The sequence below is a fragment of the Stenella coeruleoalba genome, assembly GCF_951394435.1.
Source record: "Stenella coeruleoalba genome assembly, chromosome: 20".
Taxonomy (NCBI): domain Eukaryota; kingdom Metazoa; phylum Chordata; class Mammalia; order Artiodactyla; family Delphinidae; genus Stenella; species Stenella coeruleoalba.
This window is the reverse complement of record NC_137166.1, coordinates 56,772,898-56,786,340: the sequence shown is the minus strand read 5'-3', so window position 1 is coordinate 56,786,340 and position 13,443 is coordinate 56,772,898. Positions and strand designations below refer to the sequence as shown.

Genomic DNA, 13,443 nt, shown 5'->3' with positions numbered 1-13,443 from the left:
CCCAGTGTTACTTTGCACAAGTACGGGGACGAGGGAGCATTTACATCTGGGATTTCTTTTCAGGTCTGAAAACTATGCCTGAAACCAAAAAGTCAGCCCATCGGCGGGGGATCTGTGAAGATGAATCTTCCCACGGGGTGATAATGGAAAAGTTCATCAAGGACGTTTCGCGCAACTCCAAGTCGGGAAGGGCAAGGGAACCTAGCGATCGGCTGCAGAGGTTCCCCAGGAGGCCAGACAGTGACTGGAAGGAAGTTCCATTCAACAAGAGGGAGTCGGTGATTCAGGAGAGGGGCCATGAAGGGAATGCCTTTGGGGGAGGAGGCTTTAATTTGAACTCAAACCTTGTTTCCAGAAAGAGAGTTCTTGAGAGAAAAAGGCGCTATCATTTTGACACAGATGGGAAGGGCTCGATGCACGGTCGGAGAGGTGGTGCAAGGAAGCGGCCCTTTGAGCGCAGCGAGGTGAGGAAGGCCGCTAGTGGGAGCAGCCTTAGCGCGCCGCCCGTCCCCCAGTTGCAGCCCTTTGACTTTGGGGCGACGCCCTATGTGTGTGATGAGTGTGGGAGGTCCTTCAGCGTGATTTCGGGGTTTGTGGAGCATCAGATCACGCACACCAGGGAGAATCTGTATGAGTACGGCGAGTCCTTTCTTCATAGTGTGGCCGTCAGTGAGGTTCAGAAAAGGCAGGCCGGAGGGAAACGCTTTGAATGTAAGGAGTGTGGGGAACCCTTCAATAAGAGCGCCGCCCTGGCCGAGCATCGGAAAATTCACGCTAGAGATTGCCTTGCGGGGTGTAAGGACGAGGAGTACGAGGAGCCCTTCATGCCCAGCCCAACCTTCAGGGAGCTCCAGAAGATATACGGGAAGGACAAATTCTATGAATGCAGGGTGTGCAAGGAAACCTTCCTTCATAGTTCTGCCCTGATCGAGCACCAGAAAACCCATGGCCGAGATGACAAAGGTAGTGAGCGTGGGGAAGCCTTCAAACCCAGCCCAGCGCTTAACGAGCTTCAGAAGATGTATGGGAAAGAGAAAATGTACGAGTGCAAGGTGTGCGGGGAGACCTTTCATCACAGCGCATCCCTGAAAGAGCACCACAAGATCCACACCCGAGGAAACCCATTTGAAAACAAGGGCAAAGTGTGTGAGGAAACCTTCATTCCTGGTCAGTCCCTTAAAAGACGCCAGAAAACCTACCCAACGGAGAAGGCCTACGACTTCCAAGATGGTGGGGATGCCTTTAGGCAAAACTCAGACCTCATCGAGCATCAGAAAATTCATTCTCGGAAGAACCTCTTTGAAGGCCGGGGGTACGAGAAGTCTGTCATTCACAGTGTGTCCTTCCCCGAATCTCAGAAGAGTCACACTATAACAAGGCCACCTGAGGACGAGGAAGACGAGAAGGCATTCACTGTCAGCTCCAATCCTGATGACAGCCGGGAAGCCCTGTCCTACGAGAGGAACCCCTATGAGAGGTCTTTCATTCACAGCTCAGCCTTCCCTGGGGCTCATAAAAGTCACAGCAAACCGAGAGTGATAGCAGAGGCGACCGTTCAGAGCTCGGGTGCCACCGAACACTGGAAAGTCCACGCTGGGGAGAGTACCTCTGAAAGAAAGGGGTATGAGAGGTCCGTCATCCACAGCCTAGCTGCTTTCAGGCCTCCCCGTGGTCGCAGTGGAAATGAGCTCCTTGGATGTGACGAGCAGCAGGAGTCCTCCGCTTACCTCTCAGACCCTTGTGGCCAGCCGCAGAAGACCCTTGCCCTAGAGAGCCCCTATGCAGGGGGTAAGAACAACATCTTCAAGGGCTCTTTTGTGCACGGTGCATCCCACACCGTAACTCAGGACAGTCTCGCTGGGGAGGGCCCCAGTGGATGGAAGAAGGATGGTGAACCATCTGTTCCCAAGTCAGATGTGCGCGAGCATCAGAAGGCTCGTGCTAAGAAGAAGAACATCGAGCGTAGGATTTATGAGACCTCTGTAATCCACTCCCTGCGTTTTGGTGAACCTCAAACGTTTCACCCGAGAGAGAAGTTTTACGAATGTCCGGAGTGTGGAGAGTCCTTTGTTCATAGCTCCGACCTCACTGAGCATCAGAAGATCCACGATAGAAAGAAGCTCTCTGGAAGTGAAAACTACATACGATCTGTCATTCGCAGCATAGCCTCCACGGATCCTCAGACCAGTTATGCGGGCCAGTCAGCACAGATGAGTTACGCTGAAGAGCCAGCTCAGACCAGTTACGCTGAACCACCAGCTCAGACCAGTTACGCTGAACCACCAGCTCAGACCAGTTACGCTGAACCACCAGCTCAGACCAGGTACGCTGAACCACCAGCTCAGACCAGGTACGCTGAACCACCAGCTCAGACCAGTCACGCTGAACCACCAGCTCAGACCAGTCACGCTGAACCACCAGCTCAGACCAGTTACGCTGAACCACCAGCTCAGACCAGTTACGCTGAACCACCAGCTCAGACCAGTTACGCTGAACCACCAGCTCAGACCAGTTACGCTGAACCACCAGCTCAGACCAGTTACGCTGAACCTCCAGCTCAGACCAGTTACGCTGAACCACCAGCTCAGACCAGTTACACTGAACAGCCAGTCCGCAATGAATGTAAGGAGTGTGGGGAGTGTTTTGCCACTGTTGAAGACCTTGGCATACATCAGAAAATCTATGCCCGAGAGAAATTCCATGGTGGGGAGCTGTTTGGAGACTCTGTGATTCAGGGTGTGGGCCTTGATGGACCTCGGCAGGAAGAGCCTCGGCAGGAAGGGCCAGACGAGCCAGACGAGCCTGAAGACACCATCTATGGGTGTAAGGACTGTGGGCTGGGCTTCGTGGATCGCACAGACCTCCAGGACCATCAGAAGGTGCACGGCAGGGAGTACCTCACCGACAGCCGCGAGTACGCGCATTCTGTGACGCACACCCCCTCTGTCAGCGAGTATCAGAAAGATTACATTGGGGAGCAGCTTTACGAGTGCCCGGCATGTGGGGAATCCTTCGTTCATAGCTCATTCCTTTTCGAGCATCAGAAGATCCATGAGCAAGACCAGTTTTACGGCCACAGGAGGTATGATGAACCCTTTATGCAGCCCTTGGTCATTAGCCCGCAGCGGCCTCGGGCCCCACAGAAGAGTCCTTCTGCTGGGACGTCCCTGCAATGCCAAGTGTGCGGACAAGACTTCATCCACGGCTCTGTCCTTAACGAACACATGAGAGTCCACGCTGGAGACAGCCTGCTGGAGCAGGGCCAGGGAAGCACAGATGCGGTCAGCCCAGGCTCGGCCCCCACAGACCTTCAGAGAGACCAGGCCAAGGACAAGCACTATGAGTGCGCGACCTGTGGAGAATCCTTCCCCAGCCAGGCCGACCTCCGGGAGCACATGAGGATTCACGAGAAGGACAAGCCCTACGACTATGGGGCCACCTTCGTCCATACCTCCTTCCTCACCGAGCCCCCCAAGAGAGATTCACCCTTCTATGAGTGCAAGGACTGTGGCAAGTCCTTCATCCACAACACAGTCCTCACGAAGCATCAGAAGCTGCACCTCGAGGAAGAGGAAGCAGCAGCAGCCGCCCAGGAAGTTGAAGCCAACGTCCTCGTTCCACGGGAAGTTCTGCGGATCCAGGGATCAAATGTGGAGGCCGCAGAGCCAGAGGTGGAGGCCGCAGAGCCGGAGGTGGAGGCTGCCGAGCCCAACGTGGAGGCCGCCGAGCCCAACGGGGAGGCCGAGGGGCCGGAGGGGGAGGCCGCCGAGCCCAACGGGGAGGCCGAACAGCCCAACGGGGAGGCCGAACAGCCCAACGGGGATGCTGATGAACCAGACGGGGCAGGGATCGAAGACCCAGAGGAAAGAGCCGAAGAGCCAGAGGGAGATGCGGATGAGCCGGACGGTGCAGGGATCGAGGACCCAGAAGAGGAAGGTGACGACCAGGAGATCCAAGTGGAAGAGCCCTACTACGACTGCAGGGAGTGTGGCGAGACCTTCACCTCCAACTCGGCCTATGGTGAGCACCTGAAAACCCACGCCAGGGTGATAATATTCGAGCCTGGAAGCGTCTATGGGGAAAGCTCCCACTACACCGAGCATGCCAGCACCAGCAGCAATGACAGCGGCAGGGCTGATGACAAGTACTTCAAGTGTGACGTCTGTGGGCAGGTGTTCACTGACCGCCTGTCCCTGGCCAGGCACCAGAACACCCACACCGGCTGAGGACTCGGGTGTCAAGGTTGGAAAACCTTCACTAGGACTGGACCCTTACTAAACTACAGATAATTGGAACCAACCCACGATGATGTCGGAAGGAGGCTTCCCTTGGCGTATACACACCTGACTTTGAACATCAGACAACTCAGCCTGGAAAGAAACTGAAGGTGGAGACTCCTTCGGACTTAGCTCTTCCCCATCAAACATCGGCGTATGCATGTGGGAAAGCCATAGCACACGTCTTATCTTCCACCCGAGTAACTGCATTGACGGAAAGCTGGAGGGGTTTTCAAGGCTACAGAAATGGCCCACATCTGTAAATGACACTCCTGGAACCTATATATAATGAATGTTTCCTGAGATGTATATAGAATAGCAAATCATAGCAAACAGTACTCATATTGGGACTTAATATGGTATCCAGTTACAGTTCACTTGCAGAGGTACCTTCCTTACCTGGTACTCTTTGATTTTTTTTTCTTTTTTTTTTTTTTTTTTGGAGGAGGAAGAGAGCAACAAATTAGAATATATTTGTAAGCATCTTAGATCCTTAGAAAGATTTATTGTGCGTTATTTGAATCCTATCCATATTTTTTTGAGTAATTGACTGTGTTGTTCCTTACTCTTGAATATTCCCGTAAAGGTGTAGGCATGAAAGATAAAATGTCTTTTCCGCTTTGCTGTTTGAAAGGGGAAGTACTTGGAGCTTCCTTTTCAGCCATTTCGTCTACACTAACACTTTGGAACCTAATGCTGTGTAAGCCTTTACGATACGTGGATTGGCCTTTTGTAACCCCAAATTGATTGGTTGCCACCTTGTACTTTGCAGTGGTTCTCATGCAAAAAATAGTTCCAAGTTTTGTTATTTGTTTTTAAACCAACTTGATGTCTGTAGGATAGTGAATTCACAAAAGCTGAAGCTTCTCCCTGTGCATCTTGCGTCTTTGCCTTTCAAGAGTGGTTGCAGCCATCCCTAGATCGCGCGCGTGCCTGATGAGGTTGAGAACCGTGGGGGCTCTCATGTAAGTTAGGACGGGGCTGCTGCCTCATCACTCCCTTTGCGCGCTCCCTGCCTTAAGCGACAAGTAGCAACGGGGCTTCGTCCGTGTGTGCCGCTACAACTCAGTTTTTGCACCCTGGGCGCCCAGGGGCGAGTATCCTTAGAGCTTTCTAGCGTGAAACTTAATTCTCGTCTTTACCTGTCTGACCCTAAACCCCGTGTCTAACTTGCATTTAAAAAAAAAAGCTTTCTTTACAGTCAACTCGAGTTTAACGTGGACTCAGGTTCCCTAGCAGCCTTAATTTGTTTCGTTGCCATCTGTCCCTTCCTCTTAAAGAGTGCCCCCCTAAATAAGCAGTTGTCACCTATCCTTTAGAGCGTCACGTCTGTCAAGTCGCCTCAGTTGCCCGTGTGATCACAAGTCGACCTCGTAGCTCGAGGTTTCCTGTGTCCTGTTCTGTGGACCACCTGTGCTCCCTTTGCTTCCCCGCCCCTTGCGTAATGACTATTAAGAACTCTTTTTGGCTTTGAGTTGGCTGGAAAAAAAAAAAAATTAAAATTAAAAAAAAATTTTAAAGAGGATCTGGTAGATTAAGGGAGCAGAAGATAAGAGCTAGATTATTTGGGCGAGCAAAGTTAAAGTACCTGCTGGGGAAATGTGTTTAAATCTCCCTCTCCTAGGTCCGCACGGTTAGGGCTCGGGGAGAGCATATCGCAGCTGGAAGGAATGCCAAAGTCGAAGGAGGTTGGTAGGGTGAGAGCAGGAAGCAGAAAAGAGTAAGCCAAAGAAGGGGGAGTCCTGATAACGTCTCCAGACCTCGGAGGGTGAGGAAGCAGTTGGAAGCAACATCAGGAGCGGGGATGGGAAGGCCAGGATGGGAAGAATGAATGAGCAGGGTATCCTGGGCCTCTGAGAAGAAGGGGCTGTTTTGATGGCATGGTGTAGGCGAGGGCCAGCTGCATGTGAAGACCCGAGGTTGGACACCTGAGAGAGCTGAGGGACAGTGAGGCACGGCCTCAGAGGAGGACCCTGAGGTGGGGGCCGGCGTCAGCGTCGGTGGGGTGAACCTGTGTTCACCACTGTTGGCAGTATTAACTGGTAGAACCCTTCAGAAAGCCACTTGCCAAATGTCAGGGTGTCCGTTCCAGCCTTTGCTTAGTGAAACATTAGGAACAACTTAATGCCAAAAATAGGAGGACAATTAAGGGAACTTGTCGGTGGACTCCTAATGCAGCTGTTTAAAAATGATAATCATGGAGAGTTATGTAGCAACATGGAAATATATTTACGGAATACTAAGTGGAAAAAACAGGACACAGAATTATATTTATACTACAGTTATAACTGTTTAAAAATGTATGCTTATAGTCAAAAGCTGTCGTGGTGGTGGTGTTGTAGGCTTATAGTCGAGCATTATTTTCTTAAATTCCTTGAATGTTCTTCTTCGTAGTGTTACTAAAAAGTTTATAATCACGTTTCCATTGTGAACATAATTTGAACTCATTATCAGGCACTTGGAAAATACAGAAAAGTGGAGGGAAAAAATCCATATACCCCCCATCCAAAGACAGATATACTCCTCACTGTATTGTTCATCCTCGTTTCTGTGCACAGGTTTATGATGATAACTGTGTCAAATGTGTACTCAGAATAACTGTTACCTTTGTGGAATTATGGTTAAACACTTCCATCTTAATGTTTTCAGATGTTCTCTACAGTAGTGTCCTGATAACAAAGCTTATTATGTTTGTTTCCATTACAAGCATAATACGTACCCAGAGGAATAATTGGAAAACACAAAATAAATTAGAAAAGTCGCCCATATCCCCAACACCCAATAACTACAGTTCACATCTTGATCTGTTTTCTCCATCTCATGTCAGTGCACAAGCTTGTGATTATGACAGTGTTGAGTACATGTGCATAAAGTCTAAAATGAAAAAAATATGGAAAATAATTAAAAGAGTATTGTCGTCATGGGATTACGGTTAAACGTTTTGTCTCAGATTCCTTGAATGATCTTTGGTGTTTTGGTACTAAATCTCACGTATGTATTTTTCCATTACAAATATAGTACATACTTATGGCAGACTTCGGGGAGATTCAGCAAAGCAAAAGAAAAGAAATTCATCCATATTCCCGACACCCAACAACCATTGCTGTTGACACCTTGACCTGTGCACAGTCTGATGACTGCGGTGTTTGTGATGAGTATGCAGAGGGTCAAAGATGGGAAGAGACACAGAAAGCAGTGAGGAAGTGGTGTGTGGTCATTGTGGGATTACAGTTAAGTATTTTGTCTCGGTTACCTGGGACAGGCTTTCTCACAGTGTTTTGGGAACCTACCTTTATTACATGTATTTCCATTATAAACACGGTATGTGTTCATTACAGAGACTTGGAAGTTACAGAAGTGTAGAAGAGAAACTCGCCCATATTATCATCATCCAAAGACTGTGGTTAACATCTTCATATATTTTCTTCATCTTGTTTCTGTGCACAGGTTTTTGGTTTGTTAATATGGTTGTGGTCGTTCTATCTATCTGTAATAGTGTCAACAATAAAAATAAAGTTAAAAATAAGATACTTCTCAGTCTCTTCTTTTGTCCATTTTAAGTGTTTGGGGTGGTTAAAAATCCCAAAACTTAGCGACTCCTTAGGCCTTTAGGGTTAGTTTACAAATCTTATTCCAGTTTTAATTATTGCATATATCAAGAGTTTCTTCTAAGGGATCTTTTAGTATTACACAATCCCACATTTTTAACTGCACGAATAAAATTAAAACGTATATTCCAATAGTGTTTGTTTTGTTTTTTTTGCGGTACACGGGCCTCTCACTGTTGTGGCCTCTCCCGTTGCGGAGCACAGGCTCCGGAAGCGCAGGCTCAGCGGCCATGGCTCACGGGCCCAGCTGCTCTGCGGCATGTGGGATCTTCCCGGACCGGGGCACGAACCCGTGTCCCCTGCATCGGCAGGCGGACTCTCAACCACTGCGCCACCAGGGAAGCCCCTCCAATAGTGTTTTAAACTTGATAATAACCGCAACAAGTATGCTTCAGTTACTTGAGTCTGCATTTAAAATTTTAATCCTATATAATATTTTCTCAAAAACAAGAATGATCCTGTAACATAGAAAACACGTTGCTGTTGTGGAGTCTCTTTAAAGTGTCCGTCCCTCACTCTTCCGTGAGGTTAGATGGTTACCCCTGGTGGTGCCTGACTGACTCCAGGGTGGTCACAGCGTCGGTGATCCTTCTACGATAAGGGGCACCAGTGTCAGTCAGGGTGCGAGGGTCAATTCTCTTTTAAGACTACGAAAGGAAGTCTAGGAAGGGAAGGAAGTGAGGGTCGTTGGAGTTGCTTGACGGGCATTTAGGGAATTCTTTTCTCCACCCGCACCTCACTTGCAGGGGTAACTATGCCCCTGCCATGTTTATTCCCTGAGGTTTGACCCTTCCCTGGCCTCAGCTTATTGGTACCCATGGGTTCCCCGTGTCCAGTCAAACTCGGACTGAGGGCCACCTGGGTGGTCACACAGGCTGGGGCTGGGTGTGTTGGTGAACAAGGCCACGTGCCAGAGGGAAACTTAGTTCCTGGTGCTTCACCCACCCCAGTGCCTTGGGGATCCTGGCTGAACTGCCTACCTTTGGGTTCCCTAAGAACTCCTGCCTCATTACAATAATCGTCCTTGCACTTGAGCTGGCTTTGTTATTAGTGTAGTGTTTTGCTGTTTTCAGCAGCCCCAAATCATTTCCCCTTTCTGGGAACCACCGAGTCTTGTGGGAATGCCACAGTGCCCTGCCCCTTCCCTGTCCAAAGGCTGAGCCCTGTGCCAATCAGGCTCCCTGAGCAGAAGGGCACACAGAAGTCATCCCAGTGGCAGCACTGACCATACATGAGTTCCTGCTACAGAGAGAGCCAAGAGCTGTTCTGGTAACTGTCCTTCCTGAGGCCTGATTGTTTAGTTCTTCCTTTGATTTTCTGAGTACCCATTATCCTTCCAGGCTATTCCTTACTTGCTTTACTTGGCCATAGATAGTTATTTATAACCCCAAAGAGTCCTAACTGATACAGAAATGGATGCAGAAATGGGTTGGAGATAATAAACCCTGAGGGAAATTGGGATACTTGGAAACATTCAGTATTGGGCCTTGGAATGGGAAACTCAAAGACCAAGGCATGTGGCCTTAAAATATTTAAGTACTGCCCATGGTCGGTCATCTGGACTCACCTGCTTCCTGGGGTGAAGGGCTTGATAGCAGCTGTCACAAACAAATCCAAAGACTATGAAGGATGTCGTCAGGGAGCTCAGCTCCGTGCTCTGTGGTGACTTAGAGAGGTGGAATTGGGGGTGGGGGTGGGGGTGGGAGGCTCAAGACAGAGGGGATATATGTATGCATATAGCTGATTCACTTTGTTCTACAGCAGAAACTAACAATACTGTAAAGCAATTTTACTCCAATTTAATAAAAAGACTACGAGGAGTGTCGAGATCAGAGGTACAGGTGGGTTTCTACCTTTAACCTGCAGGGCTCTGACTTTGGTCCGTTAAACCCATAGCCTTGCCCTATTCCCAATGTGAAAAGCTTGGGCAGCCCTAGGGAAACACGATCCTGGCAATCAGAATGGTGGGTCTAGGAGACTCGGAAACACTGAGACCACCCTGAAGCTCCAAACCCTTGAAAACACTCCTCATTCACCACTTCCATCCCACACAGAGGAACTCGTGGGGGCTGCCCGTGGGAGGGGCAGCCGTTGAAATGCTCTCTGATGTTCTTGGCAATGGGAAGAAACTGAGTATTGAAAAGGGGGCCGCTTCTCAGAGGAAGCATGGCTGGTGTAATCGGATCCTGGGGGGGATGGGAGTCCCGACACAGATTCATGGGTGTGATGCCCCCACAAAGGATTTATATAACAAAATAAGCCAAAGTCTAGGTCCAAAAGAGGCTGACTAGGGCCACCATACTGGAGTCACAACGTCCTTGAGTCTGTTTATAGACAATGTCACTAGAGTCCAGGGACCCTTGAGGAAGGACTCTGTTAAACATAACACCTGTGCCTTATGGAGATAATCCATTTGTTGATAAACAAACCTTCCAAGGACCAGTGGATGTTGCATCTAAACAAACACTCATCCTTGGGGTTGGGAGCATTGCAAGGTGAACAGCAATTAAGATGTAATGTGCTGTCTGCAGGCAAGCCAGCTCCCGAGAACTGGGCTCTACATCTCCTAGTTGTACCTTCCTAATTCTTCACTTGGTTTAACTCATTCCTCCCCTGGGAAGGCATGAGTGAGGATGAAGCCAGGACTGGTACTATGTCCACCCTCCAAACAGCCAGACATCTGGGGGTAGGTTGATCACACCAAGCCCCTTTCATCACAGAGAGGGCAATGTTTTATCCTCAATGGAACAGTGATGTGTTCTGGATTTAGATGTTCCTTTCCCTCCCCACCAGCCTCTTCTCAACATCTGTGGGCTTCCTGTGTGTTTCATACAGCACTTAGGCACCATATGTAGCAGTCATCCATCAGAATGATGCTCATGACAAGCAACCACAAAACCTCGATGACACCCAATAAATGTTTATTTCTCACACATCGAGGATCAGATCGGTGAGAGGGCTCTGCTTACCTTGGCTGGGCTTGTTCATGTGCCTGGGGATTGGCTGGCTGTCAGCTGACGTCGGCTAGCAATAGCTGGGGTTGGGAGACTCAAGCAACTCCCGTCCTCCTGAGACTAGTGGACCACCTCCTTATGGTGGCGGCAAAATGCAAGAGAACAAGTGAAAATACCCAAGGCCTCTTGAAGCCTAGACTTGGAACTAGTATACTGTCACTTTCATCTCATTCTGTTGGCCAAAGCAAGTCCCTTGGGGTGGGGAATATACTCCACCTTTAGGAAAGGAGTTAAAACCACATGACAGAGAGGAGTGAAGAATCAGAGACATTAATGGAACCTCAATACCTTGCTGTTAACCAAGGAATTCTCTTCCCATGATTTATATCTCACACACCTGTATAATCCCTAAAAAACATCCTAGGTATATCCTAAGGAAAACTAAGCCATGGTCTTCGATGAGAGAAGCCACCATCTGACTTTGGAAAGCTGTTTTGCCAAATGTGACATATGCCCCAAACCTACTGTCTGTAGTTGGAAGACAAAAGTCCAGGAACAAAGAATTGAAAACAGAGGTGTACTTCCTTCCATTGCATCTCATTACCCAATCTCCAAATTCTTGTTTCAGGAAGCCTGTTGATTTAGAACTCTTACTACCCAAGGGAACTTTTACAGCTGGAGACACAATAGTTCCATATAACTGGAGCTAGACTGTCCCCTAGCCTTCTGGGGTTCCCTCTCTGACCACTAGACAAATAGGCAAAAAGAAGATTATGATGATAACTGAGGTTGGCCCTAATTAACAAGTAGAAATATGGTCGGTCACTGCTTATTTTGATTATCTCTTGTCATGTAACAATTCCAAAACTTAGTGACTTAAAATAACAACCAACAATCATACATTTGCTCACAGTTCTGCAGACTGGATTGGACCCAGCTAGGATCTTCTGCTGTCTTGTCTACAGTCACTCATGTGTTATAGTCATATATCTGGAGACTCAACTAGGGCTCCCTGAAGGGTTGGCTTCTCTCTTGCCTCAAGTTGAGAATTGCTGGCTGGTGAAGATCTCTCTAAGTCAAATCCAGCCCATAAAGACTGGAAGAGGTAGCTACTTGTTCAAATGTACAGACCAAAGCAAACCTACAAGGAACATGAATAATCAAGAAAACACAGCACAATCAAAGTAAGAAAACAAATCTCCAGTAACCAACATGGTAGAAATGGAAATCTGTGAACTGTCTTACAAAGAATTAAAAATAATCATCTTTAAAAAGCTCAGTGAGTTACCAGAGAACGTGGGTAGACAACCAAATGAAACCAGGGAAATTATACATGAACAAAATTAGAATATCAACAAAGAGAAACAAACAAGCAAAAGAACCAAGTAGAAACACTGGAGCTAGAGAATACAATAACTGAACTGAAAAATTAATTAGTGGGGTTCAGAAGCAGAATTAATCAAGGAGAAGACAGAATTAGCATACTTAGGGGCAAGTGATTCAAAATTTTCAGTAAACAAAGCTACAGTAATCAAAACAGCATAGTACTGGCACAGAAACAGACACAGAGATCAATGGAACAGAACAGAGAATCCAGAAATAAACCCACACACTATGGTCAATTAAACCATGACAAACAAGGCAAGAATATAAAATGGAGCATCAATAAATGCTGCTGGGAAAACGGGACAGCTACATATAAAAGAATGAAATTAGAGCATTTTCTAACACAATATACAAAAATCAACTCAAAGTGGATTAAAGACCTAAATGTAAAACTGGAAACCATAAAACTCCTAGAAGAAAACATAAGAAGAACACTCTTTCGAGCCCTGGTCTGGGAAGAGCCTACATGCCGAGGAGCAACTAGGCTCGTGAGCCACAACTACTGAGCCTGCGCATCTGGAGCCTGTGCTCCGCAACAAGAGAGACCACAACAGTGAGAGGCCCGCGTACCGCAAAAATAAATAAATAAACAAATAAAAATTTAAAAACTAGTCCCAATACCACTATTACACTTAAAATAATTTCTTAATATCTCCAAATACCCCGTGTTCAAATTTCTCCATCAGAAACGGCAATCTATTTTAAAAGTGCTATTTTAAATCTATTTTTTAAATTACTCATATAAAATGAGCATAAACTTGTGATCTTGTTGAACGCAGTTTTTTTTTTTGTTTTTTGCTTTTCATTGGATGCACGTAGCTCTTGGCTGCACAAGGCTGCCGAGAGGTGCTGGAAGTTTTGAGGCAGGGTCTCTAGGGACCTCTATGCTATTTAATACTTTGCCTCCTGGTAAGGGGATGAGGTGCAGAGCGTGAAGGCCCCCTCTCCCCCATGCTCCCTCCATCTGCAGGAACCCAGGGCTGGGGTGAAAGGAGTGAGGCGTGCCACTTCTTGCTCCCACCTCCGCCACTCTGGCGTCCCTCGACCGCCCCCTTCGGTCTCGGGACTACATTTCCCAGAGGCCCTTGAGCTCCACCCGGGCTCGAGCTCCTTAGCAGACACGGAGCGACTAGCGCGGCGAGGCGCGGTGCCTTCTGGGACAGGTAGTTCGGTGGGCGGCTCTCGGAGCGCTTTGGTCCAGGTTTGAATTCCGCCCAC

General features: G+C 48.1%; 1 protein-coding gene across 19 annotated transcripts in view; it reads left to right on the top strand.

Moving 5' to 3' along the window:
• Nucleotides 1-7,438, top strand: part of PEG3 (paternally expressed 3) — a 47,627-nt gene extending 40,189 nt beyond the window's left edge. For all 19 annotated transcript variants that reach the window (XM_079907237.1, XM_079907245.1, XM_079907242.1 and 16 more), the window contains one exon: nt 64-7,438. In XM_079907237.1, coding sequence (XP_079763363.1) covers nt 64-4,226 — 4,163 coding nt within the window. In that variant the 3' untranslated portion in view covers nt 4,227-7,438. The remainder of the gene's footprint in view (nt 1-63) is intronic.
• Nucleotides 7,439-13,443: the final 6,005 nt, after the last annotated feature.